The sequence below is a fragment of the Platichthys flesus genome, chromosome 3 (assembly GCF_949316205.1).
Source record: "Platichthys flesus chromosome 3, fPlaFle2.1, whole genome shotgun sequence".
NCBI classification, from domain to species: domain Eukaryota; kingdom Metazoa; phylum Chordata; class Actinopteri; order Pleuronectiformes; family Pleuronectidae; genus Platichthys; species Platichthys flesus.
Window position 1 is genome coordinate 8,489,953 of NC_084947.1, and position 24,033 is coordinate 8,513,985.

A 24,033-nucleotide genomic window follows, 5' to 3' on the forward strand; every position below is an offset into this window, starting at 1 on the left:
GCATTGTTTTCCCCATTCATAAATATATACAGTGTATATTATTTAAATTCAGAGCTATTTTTGTTATTATGAAAAAAAGAAAAAAATTGGAATTGAGTTAAATTGAATTGAGACCGAGAGTCACTGGAGCCACGGTTCTCTCTGGTCCGTTTTGCATATTATTAAATCGCACCGCGCGCACTTATCGGACGCATCTGACAGTGGATGGTCTAAAAGCGGGTCCCTGTCCTGTGCGTCCCCCCCCCCTCCCTGCCCCCTCGCCCCCCCTCAGCTCTACCTCTCAGTAATTGAATTAGCTCGGTTTTAGGCAGAGGGTGGGGTGGGGGGTGTGGGGGGGAGGGGTTTGGCTTTGTTCGAGCGACGCCCATTCAAATAATTCCAAACCAATGGGACCGTCCCCCGCTCCTCCGTAACCAAACCCACTCGCTCAGTCGGCGCTCGGAGGCTGCCTGCTTGTTGCCCCGCACCTTCCTGCGCGTCCCGGCGTTTGAACACCCCAACCCACTACCCCCCCACCCACCCCCCAAAAAAATAAGACGCGAGAGAAGAGGAAGACCGCGCGGCGCACACGCACATGGGGGAGAGCGCGAGGCTGCCTCTTTTTTTTCTCCTTCATTCCTGCGCGTCGCACGATGGCTCATATATGAGGAGGACACTTCGGGATGTGGACATACTCGAGTGTCTCCGCGGTGAGAAGCGCATGAGAGAAGGCGACGCCGCGTCCGACACCGAGACGGACTCCTCCCCACCTCGGCCGTGACACCTCCCGGTAAACCGCCGAGAGAGAAGGATAAGTGGGTTCGTTCCTCCGCGGACGCTGGAGACCGACTCTGACGCCGCCATTCGCCGGCCAGTGACTGATTGTGTGGCTTTAAAAAGTTGCCTGGAGAACATGGACATCTGACGTGCGCCACACGGCGTCATTGGACACATAGGGCCCCTATCTCTCTCTCTCTCCTTCTCTCTCTCTCTTCATCTCTCTCTCTCTTTTCCATCACATCTCGGACTGGCTCATCCCCTGCGCTTTGGCTTTGGAGTAAGAAGAAGAAGGAGGAGAAGTGTTGAGCAGTTGTCATTCGCCCTGACACGGGCTGCATCCAGGAGCTCTACCTGCAGGAGACCGCTGCCTGTTGTGCTGATGCGCATTCGCTGATCTCTGTGTCTTGTGCACGTTCTGTCAGCGCACCTCGGATTTGTCAGAGCTGACATCCCGCATGAAATAAAGCCAGTGAATCATCTGGACCCTCGCCCCGCACCCGAGAGAACAAACGCAGTGACGCGTAGCTTTTTTTCCTCCTGAACCCTAAACAAGTGTCATCTCCAGTCTCCCCCTGAATGGTCACAATCTTTTTGTGCCATTTTTCCTTGTTTTGCCTTTCCCCCCCGAGCCGCGCGTCTTGTTTGTCATCTGTGCGCGCGCTCAACCCCGAACTGCGCCAGAGAACAACACACGGCCACATGTGAGCGAGACCCGTCACCTGTCCCGGCTGCAGCGCGCGACACGAGTCCACCGACCGACCGACCCAACACCGGAGAGGAATACGTGCCGAAGTTTCGCTGTAGTGATGCTGCAAGTGGAAATGATCATCGTTGTGTGCCTGGTGCTGTTGATGTGTGTATTCAGCCAGGAGCCCAGCTCCAAAGTGGTGGCGGACCGCTACGCCGTCTTCTGGAACCGGACCAACACCAAGTAAGTGGCCTCGCACACCGGGCAGCTTCACCGCGGAGAGTCGGCGATGTGTCCGTCTCCTCCGCGCGTTCGCGTGGATCACGGGGTTCGCTGGTTTCTCGTGGAGCACATCGGTGTTTATTCTCCGCAGTGAGGGCATAATGCCAGTAGCTGTAGGTGTAGAGCCCGTAGCCGGAGACAGGAGTGTAAAAGGCGACTTTGTCTTTATTCTGTAAATACGTGGCTGCTCGCATAGCGCGTCCCCCGAGGAGACGATAGATTAGAACCGTGCGTAATGAGGCCTGATCATGTGTTGAGTTGCTTCGCTTTAATCTGAGTCAATACTCCTGATCCGAGGAAATCCAGCATCTCATTGTGAAACACTCCAGGTACAGAGACAGAGCTGTAAAAGGCTCTAAAAACCCGCAGCGTTATCTTGTGTTGTTTCTCTGCACCGGTGGCTGGATATTTGCACAACCCCACTGGACCCATTAACACCAGAGGCTAACTGGTCTCCACAGGGCCACACGGCAAACACGGTCCACATCAGCACAACATCCACTAAGTCCATTTACTTTGTAAAAGTGGCCCTTCACTGCCGCACTTCAGTCTGCGTAAAAGGCTCAGTGCCTTTATCTGGAAAAACTTCAGTTGAAGGCGCACGGGCCAAACGTGTAGACCGGTGTGGTGAGCTTCTCTACGTGGGTCTGTGTGTTTGTTGTGTGGATTCATCACCGGAAAGGAGTGTAAATATTACCATCAAGAGCATTACGTACCAGTCAATATTAAAGAGCAGCCTCACGAAATTCAGTCCAGTTTCCCTAATACAATTTACTGGGCTGATACGGCGTTCTCAGCACTTCTAGAAGTATCTGAAGAAGAGATTCATGAATATTACAGAGGCAGAGAATTAGACTCCATAAAGTGAAACACACTCAAAAGCTGAAGAGGAATATTAAGATGATTTTAGGTGAGAATGTGTCAGTGTTTATGGCCCTTAAAGGAGATAAAGTTGATTTTCTGTTCACATTTAATCCTTAACACAGTCGTAGAGCTGGACTTTTTTAAATGAGGAGATGCTCTCTTAAGAACTGGAGCAAATTGTTATTAATTTCGAGTGAACGATATGAATTCAGATATTTTCCAGCCAGTGCGATACATTAGGTTATTTTAAACCGTGCAGCATAATAAAATACATGCATCTGAATACGTGACATTTAAAGCAAACTGTTGCAAAGTAAAAGAATCCAGGGACAGTTGGTCGAATAATAGGCCCCGGATTTATTTGCTCAAACAAAAACCTAAAGAATGCAAATAAATGCTGGAAAATAAAGCCCAGTGCAGTGACTGTATAAAACTGAGAGAGGGTGTCGTTAAAGTAAGGGCAGTGGTGGCTGCGCTGTGTGGAAACTGGCGACTAACCCTTTAAAAGTTGTGAAAACCTTCACTCTGTCGAACACAGCTTCCCTAAAAAGAGTTTCCCTCAATAAACAAGTTTCCTTTATAACTTTTATTGCACTTTAAAAAATATAAATATAGCTTTTCTCAAATAATGGAAATATTTCCAAATGTGGAGGACTTCAAATTGTTGTTTTCACTCCAGTATTTATATTAAATCAACGTGAGGAGACCCAGCTAAATTCTGGCAGTAGTAACGTGAAGGTTTGATGTACCCTTGACTCCGAGGGGGGTCAAGCTAGGGGACCTCGGGGCAGAGTTAAAATTCGAGTTCCTCAGATGTTCTCCCAGCTCCTCTCTGCTCGGACAGCCGCCTCGAGTGGCTCGGCGTTCAGCGGGCGTGTTTGTCGACACAGCGTTTCCCATCGAGAGTCCCTCCCGGAGTCGAGACTGTACACGGCCTTGTCCCGGGCTTATTAACTCTAAACACTGCTGCCGGAGTTTACAGAGATCTTTCAGCCTCAAAACTGCCAACGACACTTAGTATTTGTTGAATAAAAACCCTTCAGCTTACACCCTCCGACTGTGCTCAAAGCCATTAATAGCGCACGCCAAATTTGTTGTACAACTATTTATATTCAGCTTGAAGTTTGGGGAAAACATGATTTATTGCTCGAGGCGATTAGTGGTCAGGGGTACGAACAGAGGGGCTGAGCGCTCTCCTGGAGTCAGGGCCGGTCTCGCAGGGGTGCAGAGATCCTCGGCGTGATAGACCATAGACCATGACTGTTGTGGTCTGGGTCTCTGCTCTGACTCGAGCCCCGGCTGTTTATTTATGGAGCGCCTTCTTCAATGGAGGCAAACACAATTTTGAGTTAAATCTTGATTTCTCCTCTTGATAGACCTGCTTCAATTAGAGTGTACTTTTAGTTTTTTGGGAGGGGGGGCAAAACAGTTCTCACTTGACTCGCTGCTCGGTGAACTTGATCGCTTCCAGATGTGCCGACAAGTTTTCCTAGTGTCAGTGAATTTAGGCAAATCTCAATCTCAGATCTGACACATTAACACAGTGAGTAAGAGAGAGAGAGAGAGAGGAATCATGAAGTTTGTGACCCCACTAGTCTGCGTTCACCGTTTCACTCTCCCTGCGTCCCCGGTAAAATGGGAGAAATAGATAGCTCCCCGAGCCTCATCTGTTTCTGACGCTCTGACTCGCCCGAGGAAAGGAAACAGGTTTTCACAGAGGCTGTAATGCGGCTAACACCAGTCACTCCGTTCTACTTACTCTAAATAGAGTTTGTTTGACTCTCACCCCTGCAGGGCTGAGGGAACGGAGCCAGAAAGGTAACATAACAGCTGAGAGGAGTCCGGGAGAGAGCGAGAGAAGCCAAACGTGTCTTATCGATGACTCAGTTGATAAATATTGAGTCCCTCTCTTCATGCATTACCGTAAAGAGGCGGGCAGGCCTGCGTCCGCCTTTGTTCTGAGGAAGAGTCAGGAAGAGTGCGGCTGTTCCAACCATTTAAACTGTGAACGCCCCAAACCGACACCAAGTTACATGTCAGGTTAAGAGCGTAATGAATTTAAATCAACAATAAGTAATTGTCTTAAAAGATTTGACTTGAAGGATCATTAAAAAAATATTTTCCCTTTACATTCTTTCTTGTTTGGATCTGACCAAGGTCATTCAGGGCTTCTTTGGCTTTTTCCAGACAAAGCCATTTGTCACCATTCATTTTTTACAACATTTGAAATTGCAGCTTACCACAGATTTTGTTTTAATTGCCCGAACTGAATAATCCATCACACTGAAGTTTGATTTAGTCTGAAAATCAGTTTTGATTGTGACCAAGTGGGATTTCACATCAGATGAATTTCATCTAAAAACTGTTTTACAAAAAAATGGCACATCTATTTCACTTTTCAGTGGATATCCAACTACAAATAAAACAATTTAAAAAGCTTAAAATGAAAAAGAAAAATTTTTAAAAAGGGGAAAATGTAATTGTCTCATCACACGTTGCTCTGTTTTATGCAAACTCATGTGGATAAAGTGTGAAAAAAGTGTAGTCAAAAATAAACGACATGCGTAGACACTCCAGAGGTCACTTCTGACAAATCCCACATGGCTGTAGAGACTTTTATAACTTTGATTATCAGACATATCAGATTGTAAAAATGTTTTCGCTTGTTAAATCTCTTATTTGTTTTTCCACTGGTCAGAAATTACAAGCAACCGGTACATTAGAGTGGAATTTTATCGCTCCAAAGTATTGTAACGTGCGTGAGCTGTGCCACAGTTGTTTCTTCTGGGTGTTTGTGTTGTTGTCTGATGAGGGTATAAGGACTGGAGGGGATTTCCTGGCTGTTGATTCTGGCCTCGTTCCGCCTTGTGTTTCACAACTAGTCCAGAAACGTCTTTATTATTCAGAATAACACTTTTATCCTCTACTTTGTTTACTCATCTCTTCAGCGCATCCACACTTTCTCCTTTTCTACATCTGGTCACAGATTTTCTTGGGGGGTTTTTCCATCAGCAGTGATATTTTTAGGGTGAGTTGTTGGGAGAGATCTCTGTCCTCAGAGGGTTCCTTTAACTTGAAATACGTTGAGATACAGAGGGACGTCTCTCTCTGTGGACTCTGCTATCGCGCCCACTCTCTTTGCTTGTGAATATTTATTCTAATGAAGAGAAGGACGCTCTGATGATGTCTTGGCTATAATGCAGAGGAGACGGCCCTGCCCTTTCTGGTTCCCCGTATCCCTTCTCTCAGCGCTCTCTCTTTCTCTCTCTCTCTCCCTCCCTCCCTTCTTCTTTATCTCTTTTTCTTCCCTCTGTGTGTTTCTTCTCGCTGGGCTCGGAAAACAATTAGATATTTCGGGAGTCCCTCCACAGTTGATGGTGAAAAAAGACACGCAGAGGTCAGAGGCACTCTGTGAGCAGCTCGGGGAGGAGGTCACACACACAACAAACACACACACACACACACAAGCACACACACACACACACACACACACACACGGCGAGGGATAAACGAAGCAGAAAGTTGGCCCGTGAATGACAAACTCGTAACTGGAACTCTCCTTGAAGTGGAAGTTGTTATTAACATAAACAGTTTGGCTTGGTTTGTGATCATGGTAATTGCTCAAGGTGATGTAAGTATTTTGCTGCATAATTTGTAGTGCGACAAATAGCCTGGGAAGCATTTTTCTGTCACGCTGCCTTGTGGGTAGTTTTCACAGTTCCCCCTTACAATGCACTGTAACTGGAGGCCTGCACAAAGTAGTTGTGTAGCTGGTACCTAACTTTCTTTTGTTGCAGTCATGTCTTTGTCTGTGCAGGTTTTTGTGTTTGAGCATGCATGCATATGTGTGTGTGTATCCATGGGCATGAAAAGTACCAAATGAGCCATGAGGTCATATAGCGCTTGTTTCCTCTCCTTCAGACTCATATACCAGAATAATTACATCTTTCTCCTTCGGACGTCTCATTATCTGTCACAGACCAGTGGAACGAGAATAAACGTCTCGTCAATCTGTGCTTTTATGTGTGTGTGTGTGTGTGTGTGTGTGTGTTTGTGGGTACGTGTGTGTTGAGGCACGTATGCACGGAGTTGGAGTGGCGCACAACAATCTGACTTTAACAGATGTGAAAATCACGGCTATTACAATATTTAGTTTAATTTTATAATTGAAATGCTGGAAACCTGTAATTTTGATGATTAAATGTCCATTTGATCTCTAAATCGGATAGTGTGTCCCCCACGCTAGTCCATTTTTTTTTCTACTCTCTCGCTCTAAGCTGTTTTACTCACTCCGCTATGGAGGACCATACATGACATAAGTAAAAATAAATAAATAAATAAATGTATAAATAAATACAGAAATAAATAAATAAATGAATAAATAAAAATGGAAATAAATAAATAAATACAGAAATAAATAAATAAATATGTTAATACCAAAAGAAATGTCAAAAGAAATGTCTTAAATATATTTTAACATTTATTTTTTCCCTGATACATTTCCTTTGCATTTGCAGTGTCCTTATGCTAATGAGAAAGGCGGGCCTAACCGCAGTCTCATGCAGGATTGGTCACAGGAGTGTAATGATCCAGCCCTACTACTTCTGCCTTTCAATGCTGGTGTCCAGTAGCTGTTTGGGACGTTGAGCCAGTTCACACTTAAAATGAACTAGTTCAAGTTCAGAGGGTCAGTTAAGGTTATTTTTTATTGGGATGATTTAGGTGTCAGTAGTCCTGACTGTGAGCGTCACGTCTCGTGTTGTACTGAGCACAATGAGCGAGGCATGAGGAGAAGGAGGAAACAGAAACTCCAGCCCGGTACAAACCACCTGCCGCCTCTGCTCTGAACATGAAGCCGCTGATCTCTGAGCAGATGTGACCAGAGAAGCTCTGTGTTTTCACTGTTTCCACTGTTCCACAGAGTCACTAACTGGCTGTTACACGGTGAAGAGATCAAGTCTCAGTCACTGCCCGTGTCTCTGAGCGAGTGTGTGGCGGAGCGCAGGGGCTGTGTGTGTGTAGCTCAGTTGACCAATCCTGCTCGAGACTGAGGTTAGGCCCGCCTTTCTCATTAGCATAAGGACACTGAAATCGAAAAATAAAAGTTGGAATAAATGTGGAAATAAATAAATAAATATGGAAATAAATGCAGAATTAAATAAATCAATGTCTTAAACTTATTTCCACATTTATTTATTTATTTCCACTTTTATTGCAACTTTTATTTATTTCCACATTTATTTATTTCCACATTTCAGTGTCCTTATGCTAATGAGAAAGGCGGGCCTAACCTCAGTCTCGAGCAGGATTGGTCAACTGAGCTACACACACACAGCCCCTGCGCTCCGTCACACACTCGCTCAGAGACACGGGCAGTGACTGAGATTGAGCTCTTCACCGTGTAACAGCCAGTTAGTGACTCTGTGGAACAGTGGAAACAGTGAAAACACAGAGCTTCTCTGGTCACATCTACTCATAGATCAGCGGCTTCATGTTCAGAGCAGAGGCGGCAGGTGGTTTGTACCGAGCTGGAGTTTCTGTTTCCTCCTCCTCTCGGCTCGCTCCTTGTGCTCATTACAACTCGAGACGTGACGCTCACAGTCAGGACTACTGACAGCTAAATCATCCCAATAAAAAATAACCTTAACTAACCCTCTGATCTTGAACTAGTTCATTTTAAGTGTGAACTGGCTCAACGCTGCAAACAGCTACTGGACACCAGCATTGAAAGGCAGAAGTAGTAGGGCTGGATCATTACACTCCTGTGACCAATCCTGCATGAGACTGCGGTTAGGCCCGCCTTTCTCATTAGCATAAGGACACTGCAAATGCAAAGGAAATGTATCAGGGAAAAAATAAATGTTAAAATATATTTAAGACATTTCTTTTGACATTTCTTTTGGTATTAACATATTTATTTATTTATTTCTGTATTTATTTATTTATTTCCATTTTTATTTATTCATTTATTTATTCATTTCTGTATTTATTTATACATTTATTTATTTATTTATTTTTACTTATGTCATGTATGGTCCTCCATACTCCGCTGCTCTGCCTCTCGTTTCCTTTCTCCTCCTCCTCCTCCTCTCGGAGTCTGTGGGCTGATTAGTTCCCGTTAATGACCCCTTGCTCTGTCATTCTTTTATGCCCGTGGCACTGGCAAGCAACGAGCGCTGGCCGAGCTGCAGGGACAGCGAGTGCTGTGGTGGGGGGGTCGGGCGGCGGGGGGGGGGGGAGAACACACATGCAGAGACAGCGAGATGCGGAGGATGCCGAGAAACAAACACCCAGCCCCGGCCCAGGAGAAAAAAAGCAGAAAATTGCAATAATGGTGTTGTGAGACGTAATACTTTTATTAGCTCTAAATGGAACTGTGTTTTCTCACCAGACCTGTAAATGCACTTTCCATTTAAATTAGATTTTTTTCTTTTTTCCCCATTAACTAGAAAATGAGCCCAGCAGGCAGTAGTCAATGCGTAGTCAATGTGCTTGGCAGAGCAGCTGTTCCTCAGCGCACGGTGGGAGAGGGGGATGACTCTTGGCCGTGACCCTTGTGGAGGTGCTATGTGGCGGACAGAAGCAGCCCTGTCGCCTGGTGGACGTGCGGCCGTCTGAGATATGCTCATTATACTGAAGAGAAAAAAAGCCTTTGACTATAGACATAAAGAGGAGACACTATCAGAAAGCCTGGATTGTTGGTTATCTATATTATTTTAATGATCTACATGAGAGGTTACTCTGTTATATCTATACATATTTAATCCTTGGTTTTAAAATATAGCATTTTTCGCTTCATCAGGGGGGATTTATTAGTTTGCTTTTATAAAAACGTATATTCATTTTACTCGTGAACAAGTGACACAGGGTTTTGACCTCCATTTTGGTGATTAATTTCCCCGAACATAATAGAAAAACAACCCCAGTGTTTGCTCATGATTAGATAATATTCCTCAGCCGGACCAAGGTTAACTGAGTTAAAATACCATCATCTATTAGGTTCCCCACTAAAGAGCACGGTCAGGATCTCTTATTTTAATGGACAATATTCAGCAGCCGATTCATTTCAATCGTGCGTGTTTCCCTCCCTTGTGTTTGGGGTGGGGGGGTGGGGGGGGGACCCATGGTTTTAATGTCCAGGTTTTTGTATTCAGAGTAATCCCTCCAAGGTCAGACGCAGCGCTGAAACTCAGCTATCAGCGGAGCGATCTGTCTTTAGCCCTCGCTCCGGCCTGCAGCGGAACGCTCCTATAGCTCGACTTGGAAACAATAAAGTCTTAACCAGCTTATGCAACACCCACATGTGAAAAGCTTGATGCAGGACCATGAGAATGATAGAAAATAATTTTTCTCTTAGTTGCTCGCTGGACAAACTAGATACATGTGTTTATTCAGGGACAGATTTCTTCTCTATCCCGACTCTGGCTGCTTCAGTTTCGCTCTGAATTTCAAAGTTGTGGAAAGTTTTTTTTTTTTTTTTTCTGTCCTTCCCCAACTGTTTCTTTATTTTTCCTAGAGTTACTCTGTGCCACCCCGGAGCAGCTGTGGGAACATGCCGTCCAAAGTTGTATTTTCGCTGTGATCACTCGAGTAGATTTGTGGTTAATATGAACACAGTAGACAGAGAAGGAAAAAGAGCTATTTTACTGCCAGGTTAATTTGACTCCCATCACGGAACAGGAAAGCCTGTTTCTGTAAGACCCCCCCCCCCCCCCCCCCCCCCCCCCCACACACACAGGAGCGATTGACAGGAATACAGGATTACTGCAGGTCCAACCGGGGCCAAGATACCAGATCTAAAAAATCCAGCAGTCGTACATGATACGTCCTCGTTCATGGCTGAAAATGGCGCTACCATATCCGTCTTCAGCTCCTCTGCTCTCCTCTGTAAGATGGAGGCCTGGAAGCAGCTGTTACTGTAGGAGCGCTCGGCTGATCTATCACCCCTGACCAGAAAGTGGCGCTACTGAGAGTGGTCTGATAGCCTCTGTTGCCCTCTGCTCCTCAGCCAAAAGCATTGCAGTGTGAGAGAGAAGGCTACATACATCTGCTTGATTTTAAACTATAGCTCCCTCTTTTTGCGTTGGTTTATTTGACCTCGTTAAACCCATTTACTGTCAAAGTCATATTGGATTTACAGGACCCACACTGGAGCGAGTGGGGGCCAAAACCTGATGGGTTTATTTTCTCTCTCTCTCTCTCTCTGTCTGTCACTGTTCACGATTTGAGCTGGAAAATGTGACGGGAACGATTGAGACTGTTCGTTTTCTGTTTTTTTTCTCTTTTGCCAGACACATTTTCCACAGATAATTCCTTTCATGGGAGGCTGGCTTCGGACCTTACACTGTCGTTTTCCTTATTTAACTTGGGGGAGGCTTGCGGGGGAGAGGCTGGATGTTTTTCTAGCTGGGCAGCAGTGTGGAGAATAGATCCCAGAAGAGAACACATCTCCGACTTGTGAATAAAGAGCTAATTGACGGCTTGTAGCCTGTTGTAAACGACTCATGAGGTAATTCATCGTCACAGGCGGACGGCGGAGAGACTGGTTTTCCCTTTGGAAGTTTGGAATCCACTGGTTTTATTCCCGAACTTTTATATCTGCAAATATAAAATTTTAGGGAATCATAAAAATTTGCCAGACATGGTGACATCACCTCCTGACACGTGGGTCGTGAACGGTCTTATATGGCCTCTCGTGTTTTTGTTTGTGTTGGAACATTTGTCTAAAGGTGGAGGGAATGAAGCCAATAACACCAATTGATTGCTTGGCCTTGTTTTAAATACGATTGAATAAATAAATACAACCAGACAATGCTGTGTTCAGTTTGTTACGTCTACCGTTGTGGTTGGACGTACTAATAATAAGCTAGCTTCGTTGGCCTGTTTGAATTGACAGTAGAGACAAATACTAGCAGCCAATGCCCCTCCACCTCTCTCCTTCCCCTGAAATGCTGGGCCAGGAGAGTGAAAGGCGGCCATTGTTCTGTCGCCTCTGTCCACTCCACAGCCGAGGCTTAAAGTAATGCATGTGCTTTAAATGGACGGGGGGGGGGACAGGGACGGGAGGGCAAAGGAGAGGAGTGAGGGAGAATGGCGTGAATGGCGAGGGCGGGAGAATGAGAGAGCTCAGCAGAAGTTGTAGTTCGCTTTCAGACAGATAAAAGGGAGGAGAGGAGGAGTACAATGCGAGTGGCAGACATAAGGGGGGAGAGGTTTCTCTCATTTCCAACTCGTCCATCCTCTCTCATCTGCCCCCCCCCCCTTCCACGCCATCATGCTCATCAACCCCCCCCTTCCTCCACGTCTGTCCCTCGTCAAGGTTTAGAGATGCATGTGTCTCGCTGTCTGTCTCGCCAGCCCCAGTCCCCCCCCACCCCCCCTGGCAGTGATTGGTTTATTGGTGCTGGTTCTCCAGGGGACAGACTCTGGGGTCTTCACCCTGAAGAGGTGTTGTCTTTGCAGGCCGTGGGGTTTTGTGACACCGGGGCTATTCTCACCAGAGACCGGATTAAGCCTGCTCAGGTTTAGACCCCTGCTTTGTTTCCTCTGACACTGAAGACTCCCACGCACAGGACCTTGTTTACTCGGGAGCCGCGGTACCAAGTTGCATCTTGGTCTACTCTGCTGTGACCCATTGCACACGTCGCCCTTGAAGGTGAATTTTCCGCTGAGATGCACGTGTCACAGTTGGAATGCCAGGCTGCGTGTGTAATGTAGCGGCTTGATGAAGGGTTTCATTTCAAAATGCTATATATCCTGCCGTAGGGACCAATTGGACCAATAAGAACGAGCTGCTTTTGTCCTTTCGTCCTCATAAAATGATGCATCTTCTTTCACTGGGAGGAATAATGTGGATAATTATGCATGATTGCAGTTCACGCAGTCGATATCTCATTTTGAAACAAATCTCTTTGTATTTGTCTTCAACCCAGCTCGTCTCTCTGGCTGCATCAGTTTGAAGGCAGGGGTTTTAATAAGGCTAAGTGGGAATTTGACCAAATATGAAATGCTAAATTAAAACTGTTTCTAAATCTATCATCCTGTAGATTTAAAAAATGTCTCATGTCAAAATTTAAAATGAGCTAAATTGAACTTCAGAGACTCCTTTGGCATGAAAAGCTCTTCTTTCAGATTTCGTCCCCTGGCTCCACGGCTTTCATTAGACAACAGATGCTTGTCTGATCTGAGCTCTAAGAAGAATCTGTAACCGAGCGGATAATAAATCATGTGTAAAAATGTAGAACACAACTGAATCTGACGGCCTCCGTCCAATCTGGGTTTGATGTTCATGCGAGCGAGTGTTTTGCGTTTGTGGGTACCCATGTTCATGTGGCTACATGTGGCCGTGTCCATGTGTCTGCTGGCAACTCGTGCACATATACATCTGCTTGGGGATATTTATGTGCATGTGTGTGTGTGCATGTGTGCATGTGTGTGTGTGTGTTAGTGTGTGTATCCCTGACTGACCTCTGCTTTGAGGCCTGCTTTAATGAAACAGCAGAAACCCACACCCTTTACTACAGCAGAGCACAGCACTATTCTTGACCCAATTCTCTGGGAGCTGCCTGATAGTTTTCCCATTTTGTAAAGTTGTATTATGTGTGTGTGTGTGTGTGAGTGTGTCTATCTGTCTTTGTTTATGGTTTTCCTGTGTGTAACTCTACTGAATGTGTTTTTTCCCCCTGAAGTAAAAAACTATTGCTCCCCAGAACGTGTGATGAATGCCATCTTCACCCTCTCCTCTCATATGAGCGCAGCCTTGACTGGTCTGAACATTATCCCACATAACCAAATATGACACCCCAAACAACATAGTGTGAATAATACACACAGACACACACACACACAGACACATACACCACTCTTGTTTGGATAGGGCAGTTCATTATTTCTTTAGCGGGGGTTCAAGTTGCAGGAGATGTGGTATTTATTCTGCTTATTTATTTTCTTCCTCTAAATCAGCGAGCAGTGAGCCTTGGAGTGCAGCAGCCTTTGAACCGCGGCCTATCCCATGACTGCAGCCCTGGGTATTAACCCAGAGCCACTGAGAGGCTTAAAAAGCCATCAGCTCATTGTCCGGAGACACAAAAAAAAACCCTTCCTCCAAATTCGCACCCCCCCTCCTCCATCCTTCTCTTCTCTTCTCTTTTACTCCTTCCCCCCTTTCTTAAGAATGCTTTGAGCTGGTTTCTGCTGGCATTCATATTAATCAGTTTTAAGGGTCTAATGAGATAAGTGAGACTTAAGGGGAGTCCCCAAAGTGGCCTAAGCCCTCCGGATAAACAGAGGTGATGAGCGCTGCCTGTGGCTACATCCTCAGGAGTGTGTGTTTTTCAACAGCATTGTCATGCAAACAAAACTTTTTAATGTCCCTAATCTTTTGAGAACCAAAACAACCACTACACTAGAGCCATCATTACTTTTCCCTGTGTGGTGAGGTGACGGGGAAGTGGTTGATCTTGGTTCTGGGCTGATAAACTAGCGCATTTGTGAATCTGACCAGGATCTGATCTGTTCCCTCCCTTTGTCCTAATCCAACCCCCACACCCCAACCAGCTCATGCCCCCTGTTCCTTATCCCGCCAAGTGTCCCTGGAATATAGGCCAGTTGGTTTTCTCCCGCTCTTTTGCCCTACGTGCCATTTTGTTGCCTCTCTTTCCTGTCGTCTCTCCTGAGACAGGAGACTGTACTGTCCTTGTTCGTGGGTCGGGGGGGGGGGGGGCAGCATGCCCACTGTCAGCATTAGGATCATTGTTGTGGCTGCAGCACTTGACTGACAGTCACCTACACTCTCTGTCTCTTCACCCACTGTTTCTCTGTCTGCTTTCCTTTTCTTATCATCCTTCTTAAAAACAAACAAGTCTTAACTCCATGATAGAGCTACTGTCTCTCTCTTTCTCTCTGTGTGTGTGTGTGTGTGTTTGTGTGTGTGTGTTAATATGGAAGCCATGTCTGAGTCACTTCTGTTTTATAATGTTAAGAATTATAGACATTTGGGGGGAAAAAATATTAATCAGGCAACTGTAATAAAAGCTACTCAGCAAGGATAAACTTCTTAAGGAAATTAAATTATGTGTAATCTGTAATAATCTGATGATCAAACCAGTTTTAAAATTACACTGTAAAAGTTTATGCATTATATACATAATGTGCCAAATTGCTGGTTCAGAGAAAACTGAAAATATGTTATATTCATGGTGCTGGTTGAGCTGTACAGTCAGAAGTGGTGGAGTGGCTGTGAGGCGGGACCATTTCCTCAGGGTTCACTTTCACCTGCTGTTCTGTTCCTTTGGGCTGCGGGACTCCGCGACCGGAGACATTCCAGCCGGGATTAGAGCGTGCATGGAAAACGGAAGCACAAATAAAAGGGAGTGAGGGAGCTTTCCTTTTGTTCCACAAACGGCTTTTGACCTGGATGTTTAGTGCTTCATGTGCTTTTCACATTAAAATAAAGTGTTTGGTCCTCATTAGCATTCAGGCATTAGCAAAATATCAAGTTAACTATTTTTAGAACAAAATAAACATTACACTTTTTATTTTATTAATTCTAAATAAATATTTAACGACCAACAAATGTTTGAAACAAATTTGCAGCTGCTCTTATAAATTTTTGTTATTGTGTTTTGAGAAATTCTGAGAATTGCATTTATATATTGATATTTTTTTGTGTCACTCAAAAAGATGTAGAGCTTAACAAAACAACTTCTTACAATAAGATGTGATCCAATACTTTTTAACATCTCTTACTAGATTTTATCCATCTTGTGCATTACGTTAACACTACATAATTTATCTTCAAACTTATTGGATTTGAATTTCAGTTCAGTCATTGAAAATTCAAACTTGCCCTTTTAGCCATTTTTCCTTTTGTGGAAAAGCCTAACAATTTGCACACATCTGAGTGGTATTACTTCTTATGAGGTTTGGGGCTGAAGTGGATTTTTAGCCTGTGGGAAAAGAGATGCATCATATTTCTCACATTTGCTTAGAGAGCGAGCGCTTGGCTTTGGCTGGAGTTATGAAATATTCATTGTTTGTGATGTCTGAGAAGAGTAGCACTTGCAATCCTTTGCACGCAAATCATGAAAAAATTAGGTGGAGGTGGACGTGTTGTTGAAGGTGATGGAGGTGAAGGTCTGTGACCTTAACTAGAAACATTAAGGATGGCTGACAGGGCGCAGTCCTGCACGGGTTTCCTCTATGAGAATGTGTGCTCCTTGTTTGCCTCAGGATTTTATTAAACATTCATTATTTCGGCTGGATTTCTTTAGACTTTGAATTCCCAGTTTTCTTGTTAACACACTGACAGGTGTCAGTCGCCATGTCTGTGACAGGGACACACCTGTCAACCTGAGTGACATCAGGTTCAAGGCTGCTTTAATAATTCAGGACAGCCACGTGTTTTATCCTGCCTCTCTCCGTCCCCTCCTTCCTCTGGGAAGTAGAGACCTGTCCTTACATTAAAGCCGGGTCAGATTGTGTCTGCTGTCGTACATTAGCGGCCAAGCCTCCCTGCCTGTATCACTGGTAAGAGGAACATGGCACGAAGATGGCTGAATTATTCACACTCATAATCGGCCTTTATGTCCTGCTGCCAAGCCGGGCCTCACTGTTATTCTAGTGCATAATTGATGGTGCTCAGAAGTGGAAAAGTTAGAATAGCAGAAGTAATGCGAAGCGAAAGTGTAGTCAGGCAGCACAAGGAGGGAAGAGGGGGGATTGGCGGGGTAGTGAGTGGGATAGATGGATGGAGGTGGGCCTCTATAGGAGTTTTTACACTGAGCCTGTGTTAGCCTTTACGGGGCTTAGACCCAGATATCGTGAGGATCGCGTGTGTAGGCCAGCCAGACTAGACTGGGGGGGAGAAGAGAGGGGGATAAGAGCGGGATGAAAGGAGGTGGAGGGAGAGGAGATGGGGATCCAGAGTAACAAGGCCTGACGCTGAGCCGGCCCAGAATGTGGTCTGTCCACCCCACCCCAAAGTTTCTCAGGGGATCCACTGTGGGCACGTACATATTTTAAATTGAATTGATTTGATTACAGAGTAAAATAAAAAGTTTATTTTGTATTTTTTAATTACTGGGGAACAAAGATCACAACTCTACTGTTGCTCTGTTACCGTTTTTGCATTATCACACCTTCACATACTTTATCTATTTTCATTAACACCATTAAAACTTATTATTTTTCACTCTATGAGTCAGTATGTATGTATTTATGTGTCATTAGTTACTTGTTATCATTTGCTATTATGATAACAAGTTATTTGCATCTGTCATTATGTATTTTACATTTTGACGTAAATAAAAGTTTATTTTAGTCGTTTGTTTTACCGGTGAACATTGATCACAACTCTTGAAGGGTTCAGGTTGTTATTTGGACCCAGTTCAGTGCTACCTGCTCCGACACTGGAGACCAGTAAGCCACTGACATGACTTAACAACCATGTAAAACAATTATCAATGCAGCCTCCAGAGTCGTGCAGTGATCAGCTCCATTTCAAAAGGAAAGCGAAGTCATGCATCTATTGACAAACTGAGTTAGTTGATGTGACTTAAGTAAAATGCTTAATATTAGATTGTATTACATTATACACAACTTCCGTCCCGTCATCTCTGTGAGTTCCTCTCGCTGAATGGAACACGCCTCCACAGAAGTGAGAACGTCTCAGGTGAAGGTGTTAACACGGCCCCAGGTGGAGCCTATTTAACACCTCTGTGACCCTTAACAAAGCCGCACTAACTGCTGCCTAGCTCTGCCTTTTGTGCTTCATAACAAAGCCCTTTAGCTTCTAATAACACCGCAGCACTGGTAGTGTCAGGAGAAACCTGAGATAAGGTCCACATCAGAGAGCTGGTGGGAACTGTTTAATCCGCTTCTTGAAACCAAAGCAATACACAACAGGCAGGGATCATGTTTGGCAAAGTGGCCCGCTTTGATAGAGGGATCGGATGGTGTGAGTGGGAGAAGCGGGGATGAGGAAAAATAGAGAAAGCGGCTGAATGCCGGTAGTCTTTCTCTGAGCGGTGAAAGAGAAGAACATCTGGAGAACAATACGTGAGTGCGTGGTGCGCACAAACACACAAACTGAATCGGAGGAGTGTGTTACTCATATTTCTGTTGTGAGTATTTCCCCTTTCAATTACAATAAAAGTAATAATGTAGCTCAAATATTCAAGTCGTTTTTATTACGGCCAGATCACATTTAAGGATAACAACACATTTTCACAGACTTGAAAGTATTTGTTCTTTAACATCCGGTGATTCTCCTTCGTGTAATAGAGTCACCGTCACTTTTGCAATATATTAGAAAGTATCTTTCACCCGAGTCACGACAATGTGGCCGTAAAACCGTCGAGTGGAAACATTAGCAGCGATATGTCTCAGAAACTCATAAAAGCAATTTACGAGTGCACTTAGGGCGCGTACACCTACTGGAGCCATTCTATAAAGATGCAGACAGAGATTGCACCAAACTTGCTCCAATTACCCACGTTTAAAAGTAATAAACCTGGATCGATAAGTGATAGAGGGCCTGTTAATCCCAGACTTACCCTGTTATTTCTAATTTAGACACTCCTCTTCAAACCAAAATCGCAGCTTTTACAAGCTTACCATTGATTTACTTTATTGTTCTCTTCCTACGGGCTAAATGCTGCATTGAACGGTTGTTCGCACCCGTCCTCCAGAATGGATGTTTTCTATCTGTTTTGTCGTGTTTAAATTCTGAAGAGACTCGCCTTTATCTTATTAAAAGAGAACTTGCAAAGGGCTCAGAGCTTTTTATCGCAGATTGTCTTTTTTAAACGTAAATAAATTAAGTTTTGACATCTCGAATGAGAAGGGAAACATCAATAATCATTAGGTGAAGTAGATATAGAAACATCAGTGTGAGCCCCATGTGAAACAGAGGGAGGACAGGGCTGTCCAGCAGCAGGATATGTGACTGGGCCAGTGCATGGTTGCCTAGTTAAGCTCATATGCTTATTTATTTACAGCTCGGCTCTGCATGCCGGTGCTAGAATGCTATCAGCACTTGCAGGTATGGATTAGATACCTCTCCGTCTCACTGTGAAGTTAATTGAGGGAATCCTCCTCCCACGGTGGACCGGGACTGTCTCAGATCCGCCTGCAGACTCAGCTCGCACAAGCACTCGCAGTTTCACTTTTAATTTGCGATTCCCGACTCCAGTCTGAAGGGGCTGCGTCGGATGAATCATTTCTCCGCGACCTTTTTACACGCTTCGTCTGGGACGACACCCCCGCCAGCCCCCCCATCGCCTCTAATTTAACGTCATTAATGTGATATAATAGCTTATTACGGTGTCCCTAATTAGATTGCGCAGCGGTAAGATGTGTTATCATTCTGCCCTCCCTTTAGTTGCCTCACTTAATGGTTTACTTTTACATATTTACATGTAACTGTGCAGTTAATCTACATGCCTATATGTGTTTATGTGCCGCAGCAAAGCAATAGAATTGCGCTCCTCCTGTCCACAGTGTGATGGATTCAATTTATCCCTAATAAGTGTATTATCAAGGAAAAAGTTTCATCAGGAAATGCCACTGTTAATACCCAGAGCGGGAATTTAGTTTAAATACAAACATGGCTGATGCTGGATGAGCTTCAGTCTTTTTTATTTTCAAAGCATTTGTCAGAACCTGTGTTGTTTCTGTGCAGCTTTTATGTAAATAGCCAATTAATTAAATGTCACAGCAAAGCTCAGGCACACGTGTGTTTGCTCCCAGTGCTGTGATTTATAAGAATTTCAGGAAAGGCAATTGATCCAGGATTGATGTGGTGTTGTTTGCCTGTCCCAGCTTATCATATGGATTTATGTATAAACACGTGCATTGTTAGTGAGTATGACTTGTTTATATCTCAGTGGTAATATCCATTTTTTTTATGTCCGAAAACCTTTGTTTGGTACCTACTGAATTATAAGTCAACGTGTCGTGTTGTGTAAATGTTTTATCTCCACGTATCCGCACCCAGAATAATTCCCCTCATTCTGGATTTGTTTTCTCTGCCGCTCTTTTAATTGTGTTTTTTTTTCGGTGTTTTACAGCCTAGTAATGATTTCATAGCAGGCTGTTTTACGCCAGTGTCCAAACCATGCAGCCCGGGGAAGATTTAGTGTGTTGCCGCTGTTGGGTAGTGAGCTCTAATTGGAAGGTCAGGAGGACGTGTTTCAGAGAAGCAGGAGATCACCCGCGCACCGCAGATTTAAAGGTTATCCAAACCCACCCGCGGACTTTAAAGTGTAATTTTTCCTGTTATTTTATTAGCCATCTGGATAGAGTATATTGCATGACAAATTGATTTAAAAATTGTATTTTAAAAAGTGGCCTCAAACTTGCCTTTAAGTGACATTTGAATTACGCCATATAAAATAATTTGTCCTTTCTCAAGCGAATAAAAGTGCAAATGTTCTCGTTTCGTTCCATGATTTGTCTGTAATAAAAAATAAACACTGTATGTAGTGTAATATAATGTACAAAGGGGATTTTAATTTGAAATTTGCCCACTATGCTGTTTTGAAAAATTTAGCCATAAGTAAAATAGTTCTCTCGGTTGCTTCACGACACGAGGAAGATTTTATTTGCTTTCATCCAGTCATGGCGTCTCTCTTAAGAACAGCTGCCTCTGGTCCTGCGTGGCACGCCAGGAGTTAACCACACTGGAGGCTTGGCTGGAAGGCTGAGACGTCTGTGCGCCCTGACTCTTGTGCGCACGTCTGAGGGGCTCCGTTTCTGCATTTCGTGCCACAATTCGTGTCTATCGCCAGCCCGTCTCTCACGCTTGCCTGGTCCGGTGTCGTTGATGGGGTCTTGGGTGGAGGTGGAGGGTGGGGTGAGGAGGAGGAGGAGGAGGAGGAGGAGGAAGAGTGGGCTGCCAGTACATAAGTGGTAGATGTCTGGCTTTTGCTGTCGATGTAGGTTGGGGTAGGCTGCAGGTCACGTGCTGGACCCACAAAAAGATCTCCCTGGGCGATTCTTGGCACGCAATGTTTTGAACTCTGCATGGACACACATCCTGTGGACAAACTGCTACACACACACACACACACATATACACAACACACACACTTTTTGACATTTTGGTGACACAGAAAACCAGTGTTTTACTGGCTGTCAACCTGATTGGCTCGGGCATTTCAGAGCTATTGTGTTGCTAGTGCGTTTTGTTTACCTGTCTACACGTGTGTGTGTGTGTGTGTGTGTGTGTGGAGTCAAGTGCGCCTCAGTGCTTTTCCACCCACCCCTGGTAGCCATGCAGTTATCGACAACAGAAGGAAAGGTGAAGTTTCTGCACACAAAGAGGCAGAATGTGCTGAGCAGAGCATCCAGCCACAAAAGGAGAGTGGGCTGAGTCGGGGGTGCAGAGAAAGTAGATGCACCATAAACAGCTCAAGTGAAGCGGCTTGCTGACCGCCTCTCCTCTATTTGATTTCCTCTCCTCCGCTGTCTCCTTTTCTTCTCCCCTCTTTTTTATTTTATTTTTTTTTCAAGACGGCCGTCTGCCATTAAAGTAGTGGGAATTGATTTTTCTCATTATTTCTTCCCCCCCCTTCCTTTTATTTAATACCCCTCTGCCGTCGCCTACCCCTCCGAGCCCAAATCAATACAGTATCTGCATGTACACTGGAATCAAATACAAGCACACACTATCAAAGTGTCACAGTGGGGGTCGGCCATTCTGAAAGACGGCGACCTATTGTTCGTTCATCCTTTTACCTTCTCTCTCTCCCTATCATGCACTCTCGCTGTGTGTCCATGCATCTCTCCTCCACCCCCCCCCCTCTCCTTGATTATTTCATCTTGTATATGTGCCTCCTCTCCTTCCTCGCTCCCATCCTCTCATCACAGCTGGGATGTATAATGCAGAGAGGTGAGAAAGTTAAGAGATTGAGAACGCATTTACAGTGTCCCTCTTCTCCTGTGTGCCTCCTCCTCCTCCTCCTCCTCTCCTCCTCTTCTCCTCCTCCTCCTCCTCGGGCTGACTTGTAATGAGAGTCTGAATGCGTGTATGTGGGTGTGTTATGTGTGAAAGTAATGAGAGTCATATTGGTTCTTATGGGGTCACTGGGAACGATCACGCACAACAGAGCATGACTCTTGCCATTATAACCCTGCACCCTGTGTAGCTGTTGTGATGTGGCGTGTGTTTGTGCATTTGTGTGTGTATGTGTGCACGAGTGTGTGTTTTTTTCGTTCAGGTTACACTATAAAGGCACAGCTGACTCTTATCTGCAGTCTGCTCTGCTTTAACCTTCTCTTTGTCCCCAGTCAAGCTTCGTCTAGAGAGGAAACATGAACAGGCGCAAGCATATGTATAGGTCCAAACACACATACACACACTCACACACACACACACACACACACACACACACACACACACACACACACACACACACACAGGCACATTTATATATCCCTAGCTGTGAGGACACTCGTTCTCTGACCTAATTCTAATTCTAACCTTAAAACCAAGTCTTAACCATCAAAAAACCCTTTGAAGAAATGTGGACCGGCCCAAAATGCCCCTGCACTGAAGTTCTTTCCTCACAACCATAGAAAGACATCTATACACACAAAGCCATGCACACACACACACACACACACACACACACACTCACAGCAAAGCCATCTGTGATGTGGACTGACACACACTTGCAAACACACCGACACTGCTCCATCCCCTGACTACTTGACTATACCCGACTATATATTCAGCAGTTCTGGGGCGCAGCAGTGAGAGCTGTCAGGCCCAGTTTGGAGCCCCCATGCTGGGCTTGCTGTTTCCTCGAGCTCCCCTCTCTGATGACAAATGACCTGTGTCTCCACATCAGACACCGGGCGCTGCTGTGGGGGCGGGGTGAGGGAGGGTTTAATAGTGTAAAGTGCCCGGTTCTATGGACTGAATTTTAAAAAGGCACGAGTGGAAGGGAGTTAAGGGGAGCAAAAAAAAAAAAAGAGGAGCCGAGACACGGAGAGAGAGAATGACCCATATCTGTGAGAAATGGACCCTTTAAAGTGACAAGGACCTCATTCACCTTTACCTTCACCGAGTCACCTTAACGTTGTATTACAAAATGCAATATATTTTTTTTTACCATGAGGTATGTAGTCGAAACGTCAGGTTGGATCTCAGCTAGTACAAATCTAAACACGATTAAATACACACACACACACACCTAATGAAGTAAATGAAGCTGTTGCAATTTCCTTGGGGTATTCCTAACAACGAATACAACATGTTCTTGATATTCATTCAGGAAAATAACTTCAAAATGACTCTGTGGTACTGCAGAGTAATTGAGGCCTATTAGAATAGCTGCTGATTGGAGCCACTATTATTTCGGTGTATTAGGTTGGTGCATGGCCTCTGATTCAGTGCTTGTCGCAGGACGGAGCAGCCCAGGGGGGGGGCCGGTGTGACTAACAGTTCCTCTTTGTTCATGCCAAGGTTTTCATCAGGCCTTCAAGACCTCAATTTTTAAACAGAAATGCCCTAATTCATCCCACATGGTTCCCTATTCCTTCTCTCTCTCTCTTTTCTTCCTTCTTTATGCCTCTGCACCGTCGGCAGCCTTGGCTGGATTTGTTTTCGGGGTTTTCTGCCCTTCCCGTTCTCGTGAACGCAATATCTCAGGAACACCTCGAGGGAAGTTCTTCAAATTTGGCACAAACTTCCACTTGGCCTCAAAGATTAGATGATTAGATTTTGGGGATCCACAGGCAGAGGTCAGAGTAACAGAATATGTTTTGGGGTCATAACTCAAGAAATAATGCACTGATTATGACAAATTTCCAGACAAATGTGTAATTGGGTAAAATTATGAAGTGATGACATTTTATTGCTGCCTTCATATGGAACTTGTGAGCTCATGGCTACAACATGGGAAGTACACAGAATTCTCGGCATTCAAGTCGTAAAGTTGTGGGAACACAGCTGCTAGGCAACGGGCGCCATTAGGAACTGTCAGCGTGTAGAACACACAGAGCTAGCAGGCGTGTAACGTTATACAAGAAATGCAAAAGGGGGGGATGACAGAGCAAAAAGAGGAGGCTGTTGGGAATATCAACATTTTCAGACTAAGTCAATTCTGAACAGTAATAAGAAAATATACTAACATGCCATCCATCAAAAGATGAACTTCCATGGCCTCTGGCGCACGTCACAACTCGTGAACTCCAAGCTTTCAGAAAACACCAAGGTCTCAGAATGGACTCCTCGCATCAACACGGTCAACACGACCTCATCTGAAGGCTGCATATATACAAAAGGTGAAAGGTCAACTTCACTTTAACATCATAATGTTCTGCAAAAGCACCTTTCGGCCGTTATTCAACAGCATAACTCAGGAACGGGGGGGGGGGGGGGGGGGCACACATCGCAGACTACACCTGCACACACGTGGCAAAGCGTGGGTGAT

General features: G+C 44.9%; 1 protein-coding gene across 1 annotated transcript in view; it reads left to right on the top strand.

Annotated features, from left to right (window-relative positions):
* The first annotated feature begins 604 nt into the window (after window positions 1-604).
* The window catches only part of efna5b (ephrin-A5b), a 96,659-nt gene continuing 73,230 nt past the window's right edge, over window positions 605-24,033 (top strand). The window contains exon 1 of the mRNA XM_062380039.1: window positions 605-1,690. Coding sequence (XP_062236023.1) covers window positions 1,566-1,690 — 125 coding nt within the window. The 5' untranslated portion in view covers window positions 605-1,565. The remainder of the gene's footprint in view (window positions 1,691-24,033) is intronic.